This window comes from Entelurus aequoreus, linkage group LG22 (genome assembly GCF_033978785.1).
Source record: "Entelurus aequoreus isolate RoL-2023_Sb linkage group LG22, RoL_Eaeq_v1.1, whole genome shotgun sequence".
In the NCBI taxonomy this organism is placed as follows: domain Eukaryota; kingdom Metazoa; phylum Chordata; class Actinopteri; order Syngnathiformes; family Syngnathidae; genus Entelurus; species Entelurus aequoreus.
The window spans coordinates 41,381,744-41,407,133 of NC_084752.1; the positions used below are offsets into that span (position 1 = coordinate 41,381,744).

General features: G+C 41.2%; 2 protein-coding genes across 2 annotated transcripts in view; one reads left to right on the plus strand and one right to left on the minus strand.

Annotated features, from left to right (window-relative positions):
* Positions 1-8,300: 8,300 nt before the first annotated feature.
* Positions 8,301-18,196, minus strand: LOC133639739 (oocyte zinc finger protein XlCOF6.1-like). The gene is made up of 2 exons (XM_062033322.1): positions 17,898-18,196; positions 8,301-9,734 (listed from the first exon to the last, which is right to left on the minus strand). The coding sequence occupies exon 2, from the start codon at positions 9,682-9,684 to the stop codon at positions 8,437-8,439; it is 1,248 nt and encodes a 415-aa protein (XP_061889306.1). The 5' UTR covers positions 9,685-9,734; positions 17,898-18,196; the 3' UTR covers positions 8,301-8,436.
* Positions 18,186-25,390, plus strand: part of LOC133639736 (zinc finger protein 180-like) — a 53,982-nt gene continuing 46,777 nt past the window's right edge. The window contains exons 1-2 of the mRNA XM_062033318.1: positions 18,186-18,332; positions 20,155-20,275. Coding sequence (XP_061889302.1) covers positions 20,203-20,275 — 73 coding nt within the window. The 5' untranslated portion in view covers positions 18,186-18,332; positions 20,155-20,202. The remainder of the gene's footprint in view (positions 18,333-20,154; positions 20,276-25,390) is intronic.

The window sequence follows — 25,390 nt, forward strand, 5'->3', positions numbered from 1 at the left end:
ATCATTATATAAGCCATTCAGTCTGTCTTGCATCGTAGTTTGTGTTCACACAACAGTTGACGACTTTTGTTTCCTGCTCTTTAGCGACTAGTTTTCACACTAGGCTATTTTGGCTTGCTAGCTCCCACGCTAGTCTTTTAGTTTTGTACTTTAAGTGCTATGAGCACGTGTTTATTTGTTCCTGTCTGATTTATGCTTTAATAAATCAATTCTTTACCTGCAAGCTGTGTCCGAAGCCCGATCTGCATCCCTGGGAGAACGAACACCCGCACTATGCGACCCGGTCGTCACAGAGCTGCCTCTATTTTTTTAAATTTTATTTATTTACTAGCAAGCTGGTCTCGATTTGCTCGAAATTTTTAATTCTAAGAGAGACAAAACTCAAATAGAATTTGAAAATCCGAGAAAATATGTTAAAGACTTGGTCTTCACTAACTGACAAAGAAACAGATAAAAGATTTGGTGTCCAGTTCAAAGTGTGACATGATTTATTTTAAAATTTGAGAGTTGAATTTTGTATTTTACATGAGTTATTATTTGTACAAACATGGTGCAAAGTAATTCATGATTTGTTCAAAAATGTTAGTGGCTAGCTAGTTCAAATGGGATATTGTGATTTCACAAGACTGTCTTAGAAGTGATCATTTGAAAATGTTCAATTTGAAAAATGTGCACTTAGAGAAAATATAAAAATAAAGTGTTGCATATTGATATTTATCTGTTTCTATATATATTTATTGTGAGAAATCATTAAGATGATCAGTGTTTCCACAAAGATAAATATCATTAATTATTAATAATAACATAGAGTTAAAGGTAAATTGAGCAAATTGGCTATTTCTGGCAATTTATTTAAGTGTGTATCAAACTGGTAGCCCTTCGCATTAATCAGTACCCAAGAAGTAGCTCTTGCTTTCAAAAAGGTTGGTGACCCCTGATCTATAACATCATTAAAAATTAAAAATTATTTCTGAATATCTCTCCACACATAAAAAGTATTTGTAACATGTTTTGTCCTGTTTATCCTCACCTTTACAGTCAAAGTGTTGAGTTCATTTTTAAATAAAAGTACACAATGTTGTACAAACCCTGTTTCCATATGAGTTGGGAAATTGTGTTGGATGTAAATATAAATGGAATACAATGATTTGCAAATCCTTTTCAAGCCATATTCAGTTGAATGCACTTCAAACACAAGATATTTGATGTTCAAACTCATAAACTTTATTTTTTTTTGCAAATAATAATGAACTTAGAATTTCATGGCTGCAACACGTGCCAAAGTAGTTGGGAAAGGGCATGTTCACCACTGTGTTACATGGCCTTTCCTTTTAACAACACCCAGTAAACGAGTGGGAACTGAGGAAACTAATTGTTGAAGCTTTGAAAGTGGAATTCTTTCCCATTCTTGTTTTATGTAGAGCTTCAGTCGTTCAACAGTCCGGGGTCTCCGCTGTCGTATTTTAGGCTTCATAATGCGCCACACATTTTCGATGGGAGACAGGTCTGGACTGCAGGCGGGCCAGGAAAGTACCCGCAGTCTTTTTTTACGAAGCCACGCTGTTGTAACACGTACTGAATGTGGCTTGGCATTGTCTTGCTGAAATAAGCAGGGGCGTCCATGAAAAAGACGGCGCTTAGATGGCAGCATATGTTGTTCCAAAAGCTGTATGTACCTTTCAGCATTAATGGTGCCTTCACAGATGTGTAAGTTACCCATGTCTTGGGCACTAATACACCCCCATACCATCACACATGCTGCCTTTTACACTTTGCGTTGATAACAGTCTGGATGGTTCGCTTCCCCTTTGGTCCGGATGACACAATGTCGAATATTTCCAAAAACAATTTGAAATGTGGACTCGTCAGACCACAGAACACTTTTCCACTTTGCATGAGTCCATCTTAGATTTTCTCGGGCCCAGAGAAACAGGCAGCGTTTCTGGGTGTTGTTGATAAATGGCTTTGGCTTTGCATAGTAGAGCTTTAACTTGCACTTACAGATGTAGCGACAAACTGTATTTAGTGACAGTGGTTTTCTGAAGTGTTCCTGAGCCCATGTGGTGATATCCTTTAGAGATTGATGTCGGTTTTTGATACAGTGCCGTCTGAGGGATGGAAGGTCACGGTCATTCGATGTTGGTTTCCGTCCATGCTGCTTACGTGCAGTGATTTCTCCAGATTCTCTGAACCTTTTGATGATATTATGGACCGTAGATGTTGAAATCCCTAAATGTCTTGCAATTGCACTTTGAGAAACGTTGTTCTTAAACTGTTTGACTATTTGCTCACGCAGTTGTGGACAAAGTGGTGTAGCTCGCCCCATCCTTTCTTGTGAAAGACTGTGCATTTTTTGGGAAGCCGTTTTTATACCCATTAATGGCACCCACCTGTGGGATGTTCCAAATAAGTGTATGATGAGCATTCCTCAACTTTATCAGTATTTATTGCCACCTTTCCCAACTTCTTTGTCACGTGTTGCTGCCATCTAATTCTAAAGTTAATGATTATTTGCAAAAAAAAAAAAAGTTTATCAGTTTGAACATCAAATATGTTGTCTTTGTAGCATATTCAACTGAATATGGCTTGAAAATGATTTGCAAATCATTGTATTCCGTTTATATTTACATCTAACACAATTTCCCAACTCATATGGAAACGGGGTTTGTACATATATATATATATATATATATATATATATATATATATATATATATATATATATATATATATATATATATATATATATATAAATAGGGATGTCCGATAATGGCTTTTTGCCGATATCCGATATTCCGATATTGTCCAACTCTTATTTACCGATACTGATATCAACCGATACCGATACATATAGTTGTGGAATTAACACATTATTATGCCTAATTTTGTTGTGATGCCCCACTTAAACCATGTAACAAGGTTTTCCAAAATAAATCAACTCAAGTTATGGAAAAAAAGTGGGACATGCTCTCCCTGAAATAATACTGATACCCACTACAACTATGGGAAACAACTTTGACTTTCACAAAGTGCATTTTTAAACATGCCTCAAAACAACATCTACAAAAACAATGAAGGCACACAGCTTCACTTCAGTCCAGACTCAGAGTATACTATAAACTGGGCTCAATCTGCCCTGTTCCCAATTTGCCTGTTCACCTGTGGGATGTTCCAAATAAGTGTTTGATGAGCATTCCTCAACTTTATCAGTATTTATTGCCACCTTTCCCAACTTCTTTGTCACGTGTTGCTGCCATCAAATTCTAAAGTTAATGATTATTTGCAAAAAAAAAAAAAGTTTATCAGTTTGAACATCAAATATGTTGTCTTTGTAGCATATTCAACTGAATATGGGTTGAAAATGATTTGCAAATCATTGTATTCTGTTTATATTTACATCTAACACAATTTCCCAACTCATATGGAAACAGGGTTTGTATATCAAAACATGTACTTGACTGAAAAAAAGCAATAATCTAAAATATCTCATCTATAAATGTTAGAATCTATTTGCTGATGTTGTTAGAAGGTCAATGTTAAAGTTTTGACAGTTTATTTCAAATCCTGCATCTTCATTTGCTGCTGCTGTTCTCACCAGCACACTTGTGTTTCTTACACTGGTACTTAGAAGACAATCTTTCACCACACACACTTTCTCACTAATGTATATTCGCATGTGTCTTTTCAAATGCAAACTTTGTTTAAAACATTTACTACATACTGAACATGTATAAGGTTTTTCACCAGTGTGTGTTCTCATGTGCCTTTTCAACTCACCACGTTGAATAAAACCTTTATGACAGACTGAACATGGAAAAGGTTTTTCTCCAGTGTGTTTGCTCATGTGTGCTTTCAAATAGTCACCAAGCAAAAACCCTTTACCACGTTCCTAACAGATGAATAAATAATGGGTAATACTTGTATAGCGCTTTTCTACCTTCAAGGTACTCAAAGCGCTTTTGACAGTATTTCCACATTCACCCATTCACACACACATTCACACACTGATGGCGGGAGCTGCCATGCAAGGCGCTAACCAGCAGCCATCAGGAGCAAGGGTGAAGTGTCTTGCTCAAGGACACAACGGACGTGACTAGGATGGTAGAAGGTGGGGATTGAACCCCAGTAACCAGCAACCGTCCGATTGCTGGCACGGCCACTCTACCAACTTCGCCACGCCGTTTGAAAAGGTTTTTCACCAGTGTGTATTCTTGTGTGTCTTACCAAATCTGTTTGTCCGGTGAATCTTTTACCGCAAATTAAACACATAAATTTTTTTTCTCCAGTGTGTGTTCTCATGTGTAATTTTAAATTTGAATTTGTTACAAACCATTTTCCACATTCTCAACAGGAAAAGGGTTTTTCTCCAGTGTGTATTCTCATGTGTGTTTTCCAAATACTGCCTTTGAATAAAATCTTTACAGCAGTTTGAACATGTAAAGGGCTTTTCTCCAGTGTGTGTACTCATGTGTGTTTTCAAATAGTGCCTGCGAGCAAAATCTTTACTGCAGATTGAACATGAAAAAGGTTATCCTCCAGCGTGTCTTCTTGAGTGTAATTTTAAATTACACATGAGATACAAATTATTATTTTTATTTATTATTATTATTTTTTGCTTCACAAATGAAAAGAGCAGAACATTGGAGGTGATTGGAGAGGACGCTGGCGCTGTTTGTTCGCCGCTTCTCCACTAGCCATTTATAGGTTTTTTTTCTGCGCTACTTTTAGCCAGCCAACATACTCATTCAAACAGCACTAACTTTTTACTTTTCTGATCTTGCGATCAGCCACTTTTTATATCAGCACCTACCTGCTACCTGCTACCTCCAGCTGTCAACTTCGCCCCTCCGGGGATCCTGCTCGTCCATCAAACCACCTATGTCGGAGAGCTATTCCCATCCACCGCTGCAAGCCGATCCTCACTGATTTTGGACATAGACATTGCCCTGAGAGGTATTTCGCGGTTAGCCCTTGCTGCTGGGACCGCCGCCTTATCATTGAACTTTTTGGCTAACGCTGTTTGGCTAGCGGCTAACCGGGCTAGGCAACATCCTCCCTTGGACAGCATGACGTTCAGATATTCCATCTCCAAACTCCTTCGACTCAACTCCACAATCACTCCTGGATATAAAATCCCCATCATCAATGAACTCTGACTTGTGCGTCGGCCCCGATATATCCACAGAAGTTGTCGGAAAAAGTTTGTCTGCCACCAACAGCTTGATCAGTGTATTCCATCCATCTGGACCCCTGTCGCACATCTTGACACATCATCAGAGCGCTGTCGCTCCTGTCATTAGTAGCACTGGAAACGTCACGAGACCACTGCATGACAGCACGGGAAGCGGCGCACACCTCCACACACCAAGCAGGACAAAAAACATAGAGTGGATTACAGCCTGCAGAAACTCACCACCTCAACAAAAGTCAAAATTGAACTTTTGAATGCACAATCTCTTAATAACAAATCCTCCTTCATTCAAGATCACATAATTGACAAACGGGTTGACTTCATGTGCCTCACAGAAACTTGCCATCAACCAGAGGTTTACTCTGCTCTGAATTAAGCTTGTCCTTCTGGCTACGGCTACCTTGAAAAAGCCCGCAACACCGGTCGTGGTGGTGGCCTGGCTGTTGTACACCAAAGGAAATTTGATTTGTCCCCCCTGGCCCTACCTGTGCACTCCTCATTTGAATGCCTTGCATTTAAATGCAAACCCCCTTTCTCCATGACAATACTCCTGATCTACCGACCCCCCAAACCAAACTCTGCTTTCATCCCAGAGATACATGACCTTCTCACCACACTCTGCACAACCTCAACCAATATTGTAATACCGGTACTTGGAGATATTAACATTCATGTCTACACCCCCTCCTGCCACTCTGCTGCTGAGTTCCTGCATCTTTTAGATTGCCTCAACCTGACACAACATGTTGATGTTCCAACACACACCAGGGGCCACACTCTCGACCTGGTCATCACCAACTCTGTCCCCATCAGCAACCTCTTGGTGTATGACCTGGGTGTGTCTGACCACAAGGCCATTTCAATGGAGCTGCCTTTCATGTCCCCCCTTGAAAATCCCAAACACCAAATCAGTTTCAGGAATCTAAAAAACATGAACCCGGACACCCTGGCCGTTGACCTACAGCATCTCTCCTCTGTCAACTTCCCATCAGTCACTGAGTCAGTAGACTTCTACAACACTTCGCTGAGCAGCCTCCTAGACCTCCATGCCCCTGTCAAAACCCGAACAGTCACATTCATGCACTCAGCCCCATGGTACACCGGCGAGCTGCGGAAAATGAAGAGAGGGCGTGTCCTTGAACGCCGTTTCATGGACTCAGGACTCACTGTTCACAAAATAGCCTATCGAGAACACCAGAAGGCCTATTCAAAGTCCCTCAGTGATACACGATCCCGGTTCTACTCCAATATTATCAACAATAGCCCTGGAAACTCAAAGCAACTTTTCTCCACCATAAATCATCTCCTCAAACCCCAAACTCCCCTACACTCGGACACCACACAGGAGCAATGCAACAATTTCATCTCTTTCTTCAGGACTAAAGTAGGAAACCTCCACTCCTCTCTCTCCACCCCCTGCCTCCCCCCAGTCCCAACTGTCGACCCTCAGCCTGGGATCACTCAGCCTCTCTGCTGCTTCACAGACATCACGCAGCGAGAGGTTGAGGGCATCATGAGGAAGATGAAACCCTCCACCTGTGTCCTGGACCCCTTTCCCCCAGCCCTGGTAAAAACGCACAAGTCCTTTGATCACCAAAATTATTAACCACTCTCTCCAGGCTGGTCAGGTCCTCACTGTCCTGAAAACTGCAGTCATCAAACCACTTCTCAAAAAGCCCAGCCTAGACCCAGAAGGGCTGGCCAACTACCGACCGATCTCCAACCTCCCATTTCTCTCAAAGGTGCTGGAAAAGGTATTTGCTGGCCAACTTCATGACCATCTTAAAACCAACCTTTATGAATAGTTCCAGTGTGGTTTCCGCTCTGGCCACAGCACGGAGACTGCTCTAGTCAGGGTCACCAATGACCTGCTGATGACTGCTGATGCTGGCTCACCATCTCTTCTCATCCTCCTTGACCTCACTGCAGCATTCGACACTGTTGATCACCGCATCCTCCTACACCGCCTACACTCCCCCATTGGACTCTGATACTGCCCTAAACTGGTTCACGTCCTACTTCACCGATAGAACAGAGTTCGTCTCTCTGGGAGAGGCAAAGTCGGACACACTCTCTGTCACCTGTGGTGTCCCTCAAGGATAAGTCCTCGGCCCCACCCTTTTCACACTCTACATGCTCCCCCTTGGCCGTGTCATCAGCCAGCACGGAATATCATTCCACTGCTATGCCGATGACACTCAACTCTACCTAAAAACAAACCCAACCCCCTCGGCAGCCCTGCCATCATCCACACTTACCAACTGCCTGGACCTGGATGAAACAATTTTCTTCAACTGAACAGCTCCAAAACCGAAGCCATTCTAATCGGCACCCCACATCAGACTCAGTCATACACCATCACTAGCATCACCTTCTCTGGTCACGACATTCACCTCTCATCCTCAGTCACTAATCTGGGTGTTAGAATGGACCCTCACTTGACCTTTGAGGCTCAAATAAAACAACTGTTCAAGACCTCCTTCTACCACCTCAGGAACATTGCTAAACTCCGCCCCTCACCCACTCTCTCTGATGCCGAGAGGCTCATCCACACCTTTGTCTCCTCCAGGCTAGACTACTGCAACGCACTTCTTGTCGGGATCCCCAGCAAGAACATCCAGAAGCTGTAATACATACAAAATAGTGCTGCTAGGATCCTGATGAGCGTGCGGAAATACGACCACATCACACCAATTCTCAAATCCCTTCACTGGCTTCCTGTTCCACTCAGGATTGAATTCAAAATCTCCCTACTAACCGACCAGTGCCTCCATGGAAATGCCCCCCTCTACCTCAAAGAACTACTCACCCCCAAATCCTCCACACGACACCTCCGCTCCGGACAGGCTCCGAAGACAAAGCTCCGAACCATGGGAGACCGGGCTTTCTGCTCCGCTGCTCCCAGTCTGTAGAACGCTCTCCCTGACCACCTGAGGGCACTACAGACTGTGGATGCTTTTAAAAAAGAATTAAAAAACCTTCTTTTTAAAAAAGCCTTTTTTTAGATATTTGCATACTAGTTCTAGCTATTTGGCTGTTCTAGTTTTTATATATTTTTTGTTATATTTTTATTTATTTTATTTTTTCAAACACTGTAGCACTTTGAGGTTGTTTACTCAATGTAAAGTGCATTTTACAAATAAAATCTATTATTGTTATTATTATAAATTTTTATTTGTTACAAAACTTTTTCCACATTCTGAACAGGAAAAGGGTTTTTCTCCAGTGTGTATTCTCATGTGTGTTTACAAATACTGCCTTAGAGCAAAATCTTTACTGCAAATTGAACATGAAAAAGGTTTTCCTCCAGTGTGTCTTCTTGTGTGTAATTTTAAATTTCTATTTGTTACAAAACTTTTTCCACATTCTGAGCAGGAAAAGGGTTTCTCTCCAGTGTGTATTCTCATGTGTGTTTTCAAATACTGCTTTTGAGTAAAATCTTTACTGCAGATTGAACATGCAAAGGGTTTTTCTCCTGTGTGTGTTCTCATGTGTGTTTTCAAATGTTGTCTTTGAGTAAAATCTTTACGGCAGATTGAACATGCAAAAGGTTTTTCTCCGGTGTGTGTACTCATGTGTGTTTTCAAATGTTGCCTTTGAGTAAAATCTTTACCGCAGATTGAACATTCAAAAGGTTTTTCTCCAGTGTGTATTCTCACGTGTGTTTTCAAATTGTGCCTTTGAGTAAAATCTTTACTGCAGATTGAACATGAAAAACGTTTTTCTCCAGTATGTATTCTCATGTGTTCTTTCAGCATGTGTTTTAGTCTAAAATCTCTACCACATTCTGAGCAGTAAAAAGGTTTCTCTCCAGTGTGTGTACTCATGTGTCTTACCAGAGGACGATTGTGTTTAAAAGTTTTGTCACAGAGAGAACATGTGAGGTGTGTGTTGTCAGTGTGACATGTCTTATCATCTTTAGAGTGTTCATCATCAGTGTCAGAAGAGTGTGACGTTGTGTCCTCACTATCTGATAGTGGAGCTAAGATCTTGTCTGCTTGTGATCCTCCACAGTGGTCTCCATCACCTTCTGTTGTCATGTGTTGTGTTGAGCTGCTGCTTGGAGGCTCCGCCTCTCTCTTCTCCTCACTCTCACCTTTGACCTCACCATCTTCACTCTTCACAAGGACACCAGTCACTGGCATCTTGGTGACATCAACCTCCTCCAGTCCTTCAAGATGCTCTCCCTCCTGACTGATGCTGTGTTCCTCCTCTTCCTCTTTAATGTGAGGGCTCGGTGGGTCTTCCTCTTTAATGTGAGGGCTCAGTGGGTCCTCCTCTTCCTCCTTAATGTGAGGGCTCAGTGGATCCACCGCTTCCTCTTTAAAATGGGGTGTCAGTGGGTCCTCCTCTTCCTTTTTAAAATGGGGGATCAGTGGGTCCTCCTCTTCCTCTTTGATGTGAGTGGTCAGTGGGGCATCCTCTTCCTCTTTAAAATGGGGGATCCGTGGGTGTTCCTCTTCCTTTTTAATGTGGGAGGGCTGTGGCTCCATTCTGAAGCTCCGCTTCTGTTGCTCAGGGAGAAGATGTTCTTCACAGACGTCTGCAGGACACAAGAAGTCAAACACGTTTTAGAAACATCCATCTCTGCTCAGTCACACAATGCATTCAGTACTTTTACATGCACTTGGGAAAAACAAGTTATAGTATGAACTGTCTTGAAATCTTAGTGACGCACAAACACGCTGCTCTTTACAACATTATTCACAGGAAAAGAAAAACAAACCAGGACGACAGGACTTTTTACAATGGATAGACGATATGGTTTAAAATTGATTTTGCGATATATTATTTCATATAGAATTACGAATAGAACCATTTTAAAACAGGCTACACAAGCTCCTAACTTAGTTGCTGAAATATGCAGTAAAATATTACATAATTTCCAGTATTTTAACTCAGATACAGTAACCAGATATTAACAGTAAATAAACAAGTACATTAAAGGCCTACTGAAATGAAATTTTCTTATTTAAACGGAGATAGGAGGTCCATTCTATGTGTCATACTTGATCATTTCGCGATATTGCCATATTTTTGCTGAAAGGATTTAGTAGAGAACATCGACGATTAAGTTTGCAACTTTCGGTCGCTGATAAAAAAGCCTTGCCTGTACCGGAAGTAGCGTGACGTCACATTGTTTACAATCATGTTGACCAGCAGCGAGAGCGATTCGGACAGAGAAAGCGACGATTTCCCCATTAATTTGAGCGAGTATGAAAGATTTGTGGATGAGGAAAGTGAGAGTGAAGGATTAGAGGGCAGTGGAAGCGATTCAGATAGGGAAGATGCTGTGGGACCTAAAATTCAGCTGGGAATGACTAAAACAGTAAATAAACACAAGACATATATATACTCTATTAGCCACAACACAACCGGGCTTATATTTAATATGCCACAAATTAATCCGCATAACAAACACCTCCCCCCTCCCGGCCATATAACCCACCAATACAACTCAAACATCCGCACAACACACTCAATCCCACAGCCCAAAGTACCGTTCACCTCCGTAAAGTTCATACAGCACATATATTTCCCCAAAGTTACGTACGTGACATGCACATAGCGGCACGCACGGACGGGCAAGCGATCAAATGTTTGGAAGCCAAATGCGTACTCACGGTAGCGCGTCTGCTATCCAACTCAAAGTCCTCCTCGTTGTGTTGCTGCAGCCAGCCGCTAATACACCGATCCCACCTACAGCTTTCTTCTTTGCTGTCTTCATTGTTCATTAAACAAATTGCAAAAGATTCACCAACACAGATGTCCAGAATACTGTGGAATTTTGCGATGAAAACAGACGACTTAATAGCTGGCCACAATGCTGTCCCAATATGTCCGCACAATCCGTGACGTCACGCGCAAACGTCATCATACCGAGACGTTTTCAGCAGAATATTTTGCGGGAAATTTAAAATTGCACTTTACTAATCTAACCCGGCCGTATTGGCATGTTTTGCAATGTTAAAATTTCATCATTGATATATAAACTATCAGACTGCGTGGTCGGTGGTAGTGGCTTTCAGTAGGCCTTTAATAATAATTGTTTCGACAAAATAATACAATTAGAAATGACACAATATGTTACTGCATATGTCAGCTGCCAAATTAGGAGCTTTTGTAACCCGCTTTGAAATTCTTCTATTATCAATCATATACCAAATGATATATCGTGACATATATTGTTATTAGGATATAGATTTTAGGTCATATCGCCCATACCAAACATTGGTTCGCCGAGTAATTTTGTTTGGCCCACCAAATATACTTATTTTTTAATATTCTTCAGATGTGTGTGTAAGTTTAAAATGTTGTACTACTGTTCTACATCACGTGGAAGTGTCATGTCATGGGGTTGGTGTGCTTTTAACTAGGGGTGTGACGATACGGTCAGCTCACCAAAGGTTACTCGATATTGGCTTTTGGAGAACGAGACAATATTTTGGTGGTTAACATGATTCTTACACATATGTGTACTTCATGTGTATATGAATGTACTTTCCCTTGTGTGCTTAGTTTTACTGTAACTTCATTGTGGAAAATATCGATAAACAACCTCAATTGTTTTTCATCTTAAATTTGAAGGACTGTTTACTTATCTGACAAATTCAAAGGAAACTGCATTTTTTTAAAATGTCGCCTATCATTCACAATCCTTATGTAAGACATACGTTTTTCATTTATATGAATTCTAATTAGTAAATAAACGTGAGCAAAAATCAGCTAACATTGGAGTCAATGGGAGCTCCTCTATTAGACCCACAAGGTCCTCCAAATAACCATCCAAAAACTGCCAACAATACTCCATTTACATTTTGTGACCTGAATATTAACCAAATATTAGCGATATTGTTATTATAAGCGCTAACGTTAAGGACCTACTTTTAGCAGCGCATTGATCACAGAAGTAACTAGCTTATGCTGCTGTATTGACATACTGAGCTGCTTTCTCACCTCTAAGATGGTGAAAGCTAATTCTAGATTATAAATCATGCTTGTCACTTCTTTGGTGAAGGTTGTGGACATAAACCGGAGAACTTGGTGAACTTTGACATCCAACTAAGACCTGGAGATGGCAAGAAAGACACGAAAATACGCTCTTTTGCACCACTCTTTTTTAACCCTTTGCGAGGATTAATCCTTCATCTAAACGGGAAGATATGAACATCCCATCAGTTGCCATCCCAGTGAGAGCAGACATTGTATGCTTAAAATGAGCAAGATATGTAAATATGACATGTTATTAAGAATGTTACTACATTACATATATACTTACAGTGTGTATTTAAAATGCTGAAGGGGGTTTTAGGAAGTTATTTAGAGCACTTTATAGGGAGAATAGAGCAGCTACCAATGAGTCAATTGTTAGCTAACTTTTGCTAAGGTTTATTTTCTATTGAGGATGCATTAACCATCGACCTGATCAGTGGCCTTGTGGTTAGAGTGTCTGCCCTGAGACTGGAAAGTCGGGAGTTCAAACCCCGGCCGAGTCATACCAAAGACTATAAAAATGGGACCCATTGCCTCCTTGCTTGGCACTCAGCATCAAGGGTTGGGGGTTAAATCACCAAATTATTCCCGAGCGCGGCCTCCGCTGCCCTCACCTCCCAGGGGGTGAACTTGGGGATGGGTCATATACAGAGGATAATTTCACCACACCTAGTGTGTGACTACCGTTGGGACCTTAACTTTAACTTACATAGGGACTGTGAATGATTCCAAAAAGTGCAATCGCCCTTGAAATGAGAAAATAGAACAACAAGATACCATGTGAAGTGAAGTAAATTATATTTATATAGCGCTTTTCTCTAGTGACTCAAAGCGTGTTACATAGTGAAACCCATTATCTAAGTTACATTTAAACCAATGTGGGTGGCACTGGGAGCAGGTGGGTAAAGTGTCTTGCCCAAGGACACAACGGCTAGGATGGCAGAAGCTGGGATCGAACCTGGAACCCTCAAGTTGCTGGCACGGCCACTCTACCAACCGAGCTATACCGCCCCAAGTAATGAGAACAGAATATATTAATAATAAAATGCCTCATAGCAAATGTGATTAATTAAAGTTAAAGTTAAAGTACCAATGATTGTCACACACACACTAGGTGTGGTAAAATGTGTCCTCTGCATTTGACCCATCCCCTTGTTCACCCCCTGGGAGGTGAGGGGAGCAGTGGGCAGCAGTTCTTAATCTTAATCTCATGTTAATAATGTCCTTTTTCAGGAGAGTATAATTTAGGAAAACTATTTATTTACAAATGGACTACAATATGTCACTAATTTTTACAGGTAGCTAAAGTTGGGATATAATTAAGATAATGAAGGATGAAGTGATTAAGAAATGTTTAATATAGATTAGAATAGGCCGTGCAACTAATCATATGTCCTGACTTCCAGTTGAAACTGGGTGCAAGTTCATGCCCACGCACATACACTCTTATCGCCTACATTCTTGCCACCGTTTACGTGGCATATTGGCCCAGGTCTGAAGGACAACACCAGATATGAAGTCAGAGTCCAGGGAGAAAAAAACACCAGTCAATATCGCACAGAAGGAACCTTCCTGGTGTTACCTGACGGCACGACTACCAAGCTGCGACACCACAACAAAGGCTCCTCCATGCTCGTGCTCGTACCACAGCCTGAAGTACCAGCAATGGCTGACATCTACTGGGTACGCCTCCTCCCGGGAACGAGTGAAGGACGAGGACTGCTCCAACTGTTCTATTAGTGAAAGCCCTGGCTGACTGAGCTGCATCCGTATGTACCGCCACCTGTTATGATCACTAGTCATACCAGGAAGCCTTTGACTCCTATATATGTTGGAACTCAGGGTGTGGCTGATCATGTTGACAGGGTTTCCTGCAGAGCTTTGTTGTTAAGGCAATTGCCTTAACAACATAGAGCCCACCGCCTGAACTAAAGTCTTAAAAATATATATATATATATATATATATATATATATATATATATATATATATATATATATATATATATATATATTTTTTTTTTTTTGTCCTGTCCAGCTTCTCAGGCAAATCATATAGTAGATGTAGATGCCCATATCTGTTGTTCAGATTTACTTTACAAAAGAGAAGTGTAGGATACTTCTCTTGTTGCCTTATTTGTATTTGACTTTATTAAATGTATTTATATTATCATTTGGTGCTAAACTAAAGTCTTAACAAGCTGCTACGCTTCGTACTGCCTCTGCCTCTGTCAGTACGTCTCTGCAGCACCCAGCATTGTCCCACCCACACAACCATCTGATTGGTTATACGCAGAGCGGTAACAGCCAATCAGCAGTGCGTATTCAGAGCGGTAACAGCCAATTAGCAGTGAGTATTCAGAGCGCATGGAGTCAGTGCTCACGGCATAGGCAGGCAGAGAGGAGAGACAGTCCGGGTTAGCAGAAAGGTGTTCAGCAGGAGAGCATAATGCAGCGGACTCTCCCCAAATTATAATAAACACCTCCCAGTCAACTACTTGTAACATCACTATGAGCCCGTTGACGTTCTAGAAATATAAGCGGCAGCTCAGCTCGCTCGCAGTCCTTGAGGTGAAGGCTAATTAGCTTTAAGCGTAACGCTAGCTCATTTTGCGGTGTGTGCATGCGTGTGTTATGGACAGCAAAGCCCTGTCTGTCTGAGAGAAAGACAAGCATTATTGACCTCCAGTTAACAACTAAGTTATTTCACTTTACCTTTTTCTGTGTTGAAGCAGCAAAAAAGGACATTATGTTAAATGAAGAGTTTCTGTCTCTGATAGTTGATAAAATAATGTAACTGCATCATTAAGCCTACATTAACTCCATGGTGTTCAGGGATGAATAGTTTCTCCTATTGCTATTGTACTATTTTGTCATTAGTTCATTATTTAATCATTAGTAATGTAGCAGCCTAGTTTTGAATGATTGGGTCCCTGCTATCACATGTTGATAAAAATATAACATTTACATAATAAACATCAACTACAGGCTTCCCAAATGCTGTAATAAATTAAGCATGATGAGTTGAGCATGTCAGCATGTGGCCCCACTTTTAACTCTTTTTTTCAAACGCTTATCGCAAACGCTTACTTACAGTAAATCATTATGTTGTCCTAGTAAGTCAATATTTACTAAGTCAAAATAATGACCTACTTAGTATCTCAGGTAAGTAGGACTGTTTTGTGTTTTGCTTTTACTTTACGGGAAAAATATCGAGATATATACCATATATTGCCATTCAGCATACGGACCGAAAAACACAACCAAAAATTGCAGGCTTCTTAACGCGACGAAGCCGGCCGACTTCACCACAGTCTGTAGTCTATTGCCCCCCCCAGGCAGCGATGAGATGGAGACGTGATGGTGGCGACAGGCCAAATTACACTGTTCCTCACACCCACCCAGCCACTTCCCCGGCCGTCCGCCTGTCCCAGGCGAAGCCCCCTTCCTCCTGGAGAGACATCCTAACAACTAACTAACAAATATTCTGGGGGAAGCACTGTTTACCTTTCATTGCTGCAACTAGCATGGTATAAGATGGACCCATTGCTGTCCCACATTGTTCCCTTGCTCTCTGTCCCGCCTACCAATCCAGACTCTTAGGTTCAATGACGAAACAGGGCGTAGCTGCCGCTGATTGGACCGACACGCAATTACCACATTTTCAACAGTCCCCGTTGTCTGTTAAAAACATAGCTATGGGCTGCACTTTCGACACACCTGCTGTAGGCTATGAGGAGCTAGCAGCTGCACAACAGCTAAGCTAAAACAACACATTTAAACATATCAAATAATTATAGTTGCTTAATACGTACACAAAGTCTCCAAAACAGGAGTCGGATAGAAAGTATCCAGTAACAAACCTGTCCGCATTGTTCAACTTTCTGCGCCATGAGCTTGACTTAATAAATTATTGTGGCCACTAGGTGTTGTGAAAGATCAAATCGAACATTGCAAAAACATCCGACATAAGGTTAGTGATTTTCTTATATTTGTGTCAATATGTATAAGCATCCTCAGCCTTCTCGGGAAGGTCTATTCAGGTGTACTGGAGAGGAGGCTACACCGGATAGTTGAACCTCGGGTTCAGGAGGAACAGTGTGGTTTTCGTCCTGGTCGTGGAACTATGGACCAGCTCTATACTCTCTGCAGGGTCCTTGAGGGTGCATGGGAGTTTGCCCAACCAGTCTACATGTGCTTTGTGGACTTGGAGAAGGCATTCGACCGTGTCCCTCGGGAAGTCCAGTGGGGAGTGCTCAGAGAGTATGGAGTATTGGACTGTCTGATTGTGGCGGTCCGCTCCCTGTACGATCAGTGTCAGGGCTTGGTCCGCATTGCCGGCAGTTAAGTCGGACACGTTTCCAGTGAGGGTTGGACTCCGCTAAGGCTGCCCTTTGTCACAGAGTCTGCTCATAACTTTTATGGACAGAATTTCTAGGCGCAGTCAAGGAGTTGAGGGGATCTGGTTTGGTGGCTGCAGGATCAGGTCTCTGCTTTTTGCAGATGATGTGGTCCTGATGGCTTCATCTGGCCAGGATTTCAGCTCTCACTGGATCGGTTCGCAGCCGAGTGTGAAGCGACTGGGATGAGAATCAGCACCTCCAAGTCCGAGTCCAAGGTTCTCGCCCGGAAAAGGGTGGGGTGCCATCTTCGGGTTGGGGAGGAGACCCTGCCCCAAGTGGAGGAGTTCAAGTACCTCGGAGTCTTGTTCACGAGTGAGGGAAGAGTGGATCGTGAGATCGACAGGCGGATCGGTGCGGCGTCTTCAGTAATGCGGACGCTGTATCGATCCGTTGGGGTGAAGAAGGAGCTCAGCCGGAAGGCAGAGCTCTCAATTTACCGGTCGATCTACGTTCCCATCCTCACCTATGGTCATGAGCTTTGGGTTATGACCGAAAGGACAAGATCACGGGTACATGCGGCCGAAATTAGTTTCCTCCGCCGGGTGGCGGGTCTCTCCCTTAGAGATAGGGTGAGAAGCTCTGTCATCCGGGAGGAGCTCAAAGTAAAGCCGCTGCTCCTCCACATCGAGAGGAACCAGATGAGGTGGTTCGGGCATTTGGTCAGGATGCCACCCGAACGCCTCCCTAGGGAGGTGTTTAGGGCACGTCCGACCGGTAGGAGGCCACGGGAAAGACTCAGGACACGTTGGGTAGACTATGTCTCCCGGCTGGCCTGGGAACGCCTCGGGATCCCCCGGGAAGAGCCGGACGAAGCGGCTGGGGAGAGGAAAGTCTGGGCTTCCCTGCTTAGGCTGCTGCCTCCGCGACCTGACCTCGGATAAGCAGAAGAAAATAGATGGATGGATGGATGGATGGATTTGTAACGCTACTTGATGTTTCTTGAAAAAAGCGTCCGGTAGTTGATGTTGTCGCTCCTTCTCCTCTTTTGTTAGACAAAGTTCCTCCTCGTACTCTGCTATTGTTTTTTGTTTTTTTCCTAACATCACAAATATTTCTTCAACGGCAGCAGTTAGTCGCTGATTCACCAACACTCACATCATTTGTAATGTAGACATGTTGACACAATAATAACACTTTACACTTACATTGGATCTCTGCTTAATGTAGACATGTTGACACAATAATAACACTTTACACTTACATTGGATCTCTGCTTAATGTAGACATGTTGACACAATAATAACACTTTACACTTACATTGGATCTCTGCTTAATGTAGACATGTTGACACAATAATAACACTTTACACTTACATTGGATCTCGCTTTGATGTGTCGATCACTTCCGCCTCTCTTTGTTAGCAGCTAACAAGCTAAGCTAACCAGCAGGCTAGGCTAGCACTCAGACTAATGTATCCGCATACAAACAATTAATAAGGACGTTTACTCTGTTAAAAGACATACATGTGCACATGTACGTTGTAATTAAGACCAAGAAACCATAATAACAAAAACAACGTATTCTCCGTCAGACGCCATCTTGTTTTGTTCTTCCTCCTGTGTGACGTCATCGATGTGTCCTCTACCGCGGAACAAATGTTGGCCAAACACGTGTTTCACTGGGACAATAGTGAGTGGTGCACACTTCCTTCGCCCAGCCACAGAACAAATAAAGTCCCATTTAAGAGTTGCTGGTGTAACAATAACAAGAATATATTCCACTCCTCTCTTGTACATGCGGCTTATGAGGTAATATAAATAATATATTTGTATCTTATTTACCCGATATGTTGTTCGAAGCTAACGTGCTAGCGTTAGCCCGCTAGCAGGCCTTTGTAGCAAATGCGAGCGTTTGAGGAGTGTATTTTATATGTTCTATATGAGAATTATATTGACTTATTTTATACTTTAACTGTTTTTTTGAGAGTGTATTTTATATGTTCTCTATGAGAATTATACTACCTTATTTAATATTTTAACTGTTTTATGCTGTATAGTACAGTCACGCTTAACATCATTAAATATTTGTTACTAGAAAGGAACGAACGTCTCGTAATTTAAGTCTGGAATAAGTCACCTAGTTTAATAATAATGCATTTTATTTAGTATAGCGCTTTTCAGTGTACTCAAAGACGCTTTACAGGATAAACATTAAAATGTGTATTATCATGTATTACACATACATTGCAGTAGTCTACTTTGTGTCGGTGCTAACTTTATTAGCAATAAATACAAATTATGTCGTTTGCACGCACTTCTATATTACCTTGATGACATCCATCCATATATTTCCTACCGCTTGTCCCTTTTTGGGGTTGCGAGGGGTGCTGGAGCCTATCTCAGCTGCATTCGGGCGGACATATCATGGAAATTAAATCAACTGATTAGAGATGTCCATTTAGTGGTCAATTGTACAGAATATGTACTTCACTGTGCAACTTACTAATAAAAGTATCTATCAATCAATGTCCGACAATGGCTTTTTTGCCGAAATCCGATATTCCGATGTTGTCCAACTCTTAATTACCGATACCGATACATACAGTCGTGGAATGAACACATTATTATGCCTAATTTTGTTGTGATGCCCCGCTGGATGCATTAAACAATATAACAAGGTTTTCCAAAATAAATCAACTCAAGTTATGGAAAAAAATGCCAACATGGCACTGCTATATTTATTACTGAAGTCACAAAGTACATTATTTTTTTTAACATGCCTCAAAACAGCAGCTTGGAATTTGGGACATGCTCTCCCTGAGAGAGCATGAGGAGATTGAGGTGGGTGGGGTTGAGGTGTGGGGAGGTGGCGGGGGGTGTATATTGTAGCGTCCCGGAAGAGTTAGTACTGCAAGGGGTTCTGGGTATTTGTTCTGTTGTGTTCATGTTGTGTTACGGTGCGGATGTTCTCCCGAAATGTGTTTGTCATTCTTGTTTGGTGTGGGTTCACAGTGTGGCGCATATTTGTAACAGTGTTAAAGTTGTTTATACGGCTACCCTCAGTGTGACCTGTATGGCTGTTGACCAAGTATGCCTTGCATTCACTTGAGTGTGTGAAAAGCCGTAGATATTATGTGACTGGGCCGGCACGCAAAGGCACTGCCTTTAAGGTTTATTGGCGCTCTGTACTTCTCCCTACGTCCGTGTACACAGCGGCTTTTTAAAAAGTCATACATTTTACTTTTTGAAACCGATAATTTTCGATATTACATTTTAAAGCATTTATCGGCCGATAATATTGGCAGTCCGATATTATTGGACAAAAATATTTTTATTTTATAGATATTTTCAAAGCAGAATATTGTCCTTAGGGCCCTCTGGCACCTCATGGGGGACCCGTCAAATCTGTGCCTCTTAAGACCTCACTGTTGGCTTTGTAAGCTCATGTTACTTCTCAACTAGTCAAAGTTGATGCTAATCGACCTGTTTCTTCTCCTTTTTACTGAATGTGAAAGCAAAAGTGAGTCCACAAATAAACCGAATTGTAAAGCAAAATCGAAAATGAAATCTGAATTGGTAAAATCTTATCTATTTCCATCCCAGCATGTGTTTGTCTTCTTGTGTCCTGCAGACGTCTGTGAAAAATATCATCCACCTGAGCAGCAGGAGAACACAACACATGACAACAGAAGGTGATGGAGACCACTGTGGAGGATCACAAGCAGACAAGATGTTAGCTCCACTATCAGATAGTGAGGACACAACGTCACACTCTCCTGACACTGATGATGAACACTCTAAAGATGATAAGACATGTCACACTGACAACACTCACTTCACATGTTCTCTCTGTGACAAAACCTTTAAAGGCCTACTGAAATGAAATGTTTGTATTTAAACGGGGATAGCAAATCCATTCTATGTGTCATACTTGATCATTTCGCGATATTGCCATATTTTTGCTGAAAGGATTTAGTAGAGAACATAAAGTTGCAACTTTTGGTCGCTGATAAAAAAAGCCTTGCCTGTACCGGAAGTAGCGTGACATCACAGGTTGAAAGGCTCCTCACATTTCCCCATTGTTTACACCAGCAGCGAGAGCGATTCGGACCGAGAAAGCGACGATTACCCCATTAATTTGAGCCAGGATGAATGATTTGTGGATGAGGAACGTGAGAGTGAAGGACTAGAATGCAGTGCAGGACGCATCTTTTTTTCGCTCTGACCGTAACTTAGGTACAAGCTGGCTCATTGGATTCCACACTCTCTCCTTTTTCTATTGTGGATCACGGATTTGTATTTTAAACCACCTCGGATACTATATCCTCTTGAAAATGAGAGTCGAGCACGCGAAATGGACATTCACAGTGACTTTTATCTCCACGACAATACATCGGCGAAGCACTTTAGCTACGGAGCTAACGTGATAGCATCGGGCTTAATTGCAGATAGAAAAAAAAGAAATAAACCCCTGACTGGAAGGATAGACAGAAGATCAACAATACTATTAGACCATGGACCTCTAAATACACGGTTAATGCTTTCAAGCCTGGCGAAGCTTAACAATGCTGTTGCTAACGACGCCATTGAAGCTAACTTAGCAACGGGACCTCACAGAGCTATGCTAAAAACATTAGCTATCCACCTACGCCAGCCAGCCCTCATCTGCTCATCAACACCCGTGCTCACCTGCGTTCCAGCGATCGACGGAGCGACGAAGGACTTCACCCGATCATCCGTGCGGTCGGCGGCTAGCGTCGGATAGTGCGTCTGCTATCCAAGTCAAAGTCCTCCTGGTTGTGTTGCTGCAGCCAGCCGCTAATACACCGATCCCACCTACAGCTTTCTTCTTTGCAGTCTTCATTGTTCATTAAACAAATTGCAAAAGATTCACCAACACAGATATCCAGAATACTGTGGAATTTTGAGATGAAAACAGAGCTTTTTGTATTGGATTCAATGGTGTCCGAATACTTCCGTTTCAACCATTGACGTCACGCGCATACGTCATCATACATAGACGTTTTCAACCGGAAGTTTAGCGGGAAATTTAAAATTGCACTTTAAAAGTTAACCCGGCCGTATTGGCATGTGTTGCAATGTTAAGATTTCATCATTGATATATAAACTATCAGACTGCATGGTCGGTAGTAGTGGCTTTCAGTAGGCCTTTAATGACCGTTGCAATATGAAAAGACACATGACAACGCACACTGGAGAAAAAACATTTTCATGTTCAATCTGCGGTAAAGATTTTACTCAAAGGCAAAATTTGAAAGCACACATGAGAACACACACTGGAGAAAAACATTTTTCATGTTCAATCTGTGTAAAGATTTTACTCAAAGGGCCCATTTCAAAGCACACATGAGAATACACACTGGAGAAAAACCTTTTTCCTGCTCAGAATGTGGTAAAAGTTTAGTAATAAATCAAAGTTTAAAAGTGCACAAGAGAAGACACACTGGACAAAAACCTTTTATATGTTCAATATGTGGTAAAAGTTATATAGAAAGACGGCAATTAAAATTACACATGAGAACGCACTCTGGTGAAAAACCATACTCCTGTTTAAGCTGCAACAAAAGCTTTCGTCACAGACAATCTTGTACAGTACACATGAGAAGACACACAGGTGAGAAAGTGTTGAGTTGCGGTGTGTGTGGTGAAAGATTGTCTTCTAAGTACCAGAGTAAGAAACACAAGTGTGCTGGTGAGAACAGCAGCAGCAAATGAAACTGCAGGATTTGAAATAAACTGTCAAAAGTTTAACTTTGACTTTCAAACAACACCAGCACATATAACATGTGTGACATCATTGTTGTGTGTGTGTAACACAATCTTGTTAATATGATTCTAACATTTATAGATTAGACACTTCAGATTAGTGCTTTTATTTCAGTCAAGTACATGAGTTAATATACACATTTGTGTACTTTAAAATGAACAGAACAATTGGACTGAAAAGGTGAGAATAAACAGTACATAAAATATGTTACATACAATAAACATTTTAAGTGTAGATATTCATAATTCACTTTTATACTTATTCATAATAGTGTTTTATATATGTTTTTTGAAATAAGGAAGTGTTACATATTTTATGTTCTAATTGTAGATGATTCCATAGATGAACTCCTTTATATGATGTACATATTTGTTTTACATGTGTTCATACCTTTGCTTTTGAGTACACATAAATCCCTCTTAGTTCATATTTACTGGTTCACATCTGAAACATCTTCTGGACCACTTCTGGAAGCATATTATTTACTTTATACATCATTTGAACACTTGTCTTGTATTAACTTTTAAAATGTGTGACTTTATGAATCATTTGTTGGGTCTCTATAATCCATTCTATGAATTGTCTTTATTACTCTCTTTTGTAATATGAATATTGTTGTGTGATTGTTTTATATGTATGTCCCCAGACCTTTATGCAATAAACAATGTATGCTTCAACTAAAGTTGGGTACAATAAATGTAGTTAATATTTGTGGGTATGTATTTTATTCTATTTATTATCGCAGTCAATCTTTAAATGTTTTCTTTATATGACTTCCATGTAGTTTCCAGCTTACTTCATCATCTAGACCAGGGGTGTCAAACTCATTTTAGATCGGGGGCCACATGGAGAAAAATCTACTCCCAGGTGGGCCGGACAGGTAAAATCACGGCACGATAACTTAAAAATAAAGACACATTCAGATTGTTTTCTTTGTTTAAAAATAGAACAAGAAAATTCTGAAAATGTACAAATCATAATGTTTTTTTGTTTTTTACACTTACATGTTGCGGTTAATAGTATTCTATCTTTATTTGTCGTTATTTATATTTTCTGAATACATTATGTGATAATGTTCATCAGTCAACTCATTGGTGTTAATTTTCAATCTATTACGATAAAAAAATGATATCAAAATCAAATTACAGGATGTTATTCATGTAAGTTTGCTCATTTTCCTTAACTGGTGCACTAACATCATGTGGTTTATTTTATTTTTTTACATATGTAGCATAATCTACAAAGATGCAAATAATTGCTATTGTGACATCTAGTGGACACATTTAGAACAGCAGTTTCTTTCATTCAAAAATTTTGGTTCATTTTTATACTTAGCAAACTCATCCCGCGGGCCGGATAAAACCTGTCCGCGGGCCTGATCCGGCCCACGGGCCGTACGTTTGACACCCCTGATCTAGACTAAGTCAGCCTGGAGGATGTGTGTAATGTTGAGATGTATTGGAGATGCCTTGGTTTGTTTGGATGTTGTCAACCTGTCAATTGTTCTATTTAAAATGTTGTCAGATCTCGCGAGAGAAACAAGCAACCAGCTCTATTACTTCTTCTTACTGGCAGTTTGCAGCCATGACTTGAAAGGTTCATACTGCCACCTACTGGACTGTAGAATGTAGTGTGGGCCATAGGACAGAAGGAGGAAATCCCGTTAAGAACCTGTGGAGGGCAGCAATACACCTAAGATGTTCTACTAGTCTGTTGGAAATAGAAAGAAGAAGAAGAAGGAGGAAAAAGCAAGATGGCGTTTGGGGGAGAAAGTCTAAACGTGGGCATTATAGTTCTGTATTTTTAATCAGTGCATACATGTGCACATATATGTGGTTTTATATAGGCTACCTTTAATTTTGTTTCCCGAGTATCCTGGCTCCTCGATTTTTGTAAGAAAAATAATCTTCAATCGCGCTGCTGGATCAGTTTGAATTACTGGATGGATAGCGGGAAAAGGAACAATATGTGACAAGGAAGGCTGTGCATGGTGCGAGTCAGACAAGATGCCAAGTGGAACAAACATTTGAACAAAGAGGTTATAGTATGGGTGTCAAACTCTGGCCCGCGGGCCAAATTTGGCCCGCTGTGTAATTTCACTTGGCCCTTGGGCGATATCGAATTAACACTAGAGCTGGCCCGCCGATTATATTCAGCGGCGGTGCCGCGGTAACACCGCATTCACTGCTAATTCTCATACTTGCCAACCCTCCCGGGAGACTCTCAAATGTCAGTGCCCCTCCCAAAAATCGTCACGTCCGCTTTTAACCCAGTCCAGCGAATGCTGGCCCAGTCACATAATATGTGCGGCTTCAGCACGCACACACACGTGAATGCAAAGCCATATTTGCCAACCTTGAGACCTCCAATTTCGGGAGGTGGGGGGTAGGGTGTGGGGGTGTTGGGGGCGGGGGGCGTGGTTATTTACAGCTAGAATTCACCAACTCGAGTATTTCATATATATTTCATATATATATATATATATATATAATGTATGAAATACTTGACTTTCAGTGAATTCTAGCTATATATATATATATATATATATATATATATATATATATATATATATATATATATATATATATATATATATATATATATATATATATATATATATATATATATATATATATATATATATTTATTTATTTATTTTATTTACATACAAAAAAAATAAATACTTGAATTTCAGTGTTCCGGTGGCTATCCATTAGATGGCAGTATTGTCCTGTTTAACTTCTCCGTTCATGATGAGTATATCATTTCGGCCACCTTGTTCAATGGAGAAGTCTGTTCTACAAAATTTACAGGCAACATACACCTTCCCCTTCAAACTGTCCTGGATGAACTGAAATTCTTGTTTCCATTCGTTTTGGAACTTGCAAGCGTATTTCTTCATCTTGCTCATCGACGGCGTCGCCATGTCTGTAATTTCCTAGTTCTTCTGCTTTGTCTCCTTGTTGTGTGCGCAGTTGTGCACTCTACTCTCTAAAAACTCTCGATGTTATGACGTCATTGGGCAGGCAAGCTGTTTATATTGTGGGAAAGCGGACGTGAGAACAGGCTGTCCCCACTC

Excerpts from the sequence above, each read along its gene's own strand:
- LOC133639739 (XM_062033322.1), bottom strand. The coding sequence starts at position 9,684 with ATGGAGCCACAGCCCTCCCACATTAAAAAGGAAGAGGAACACCCACGG.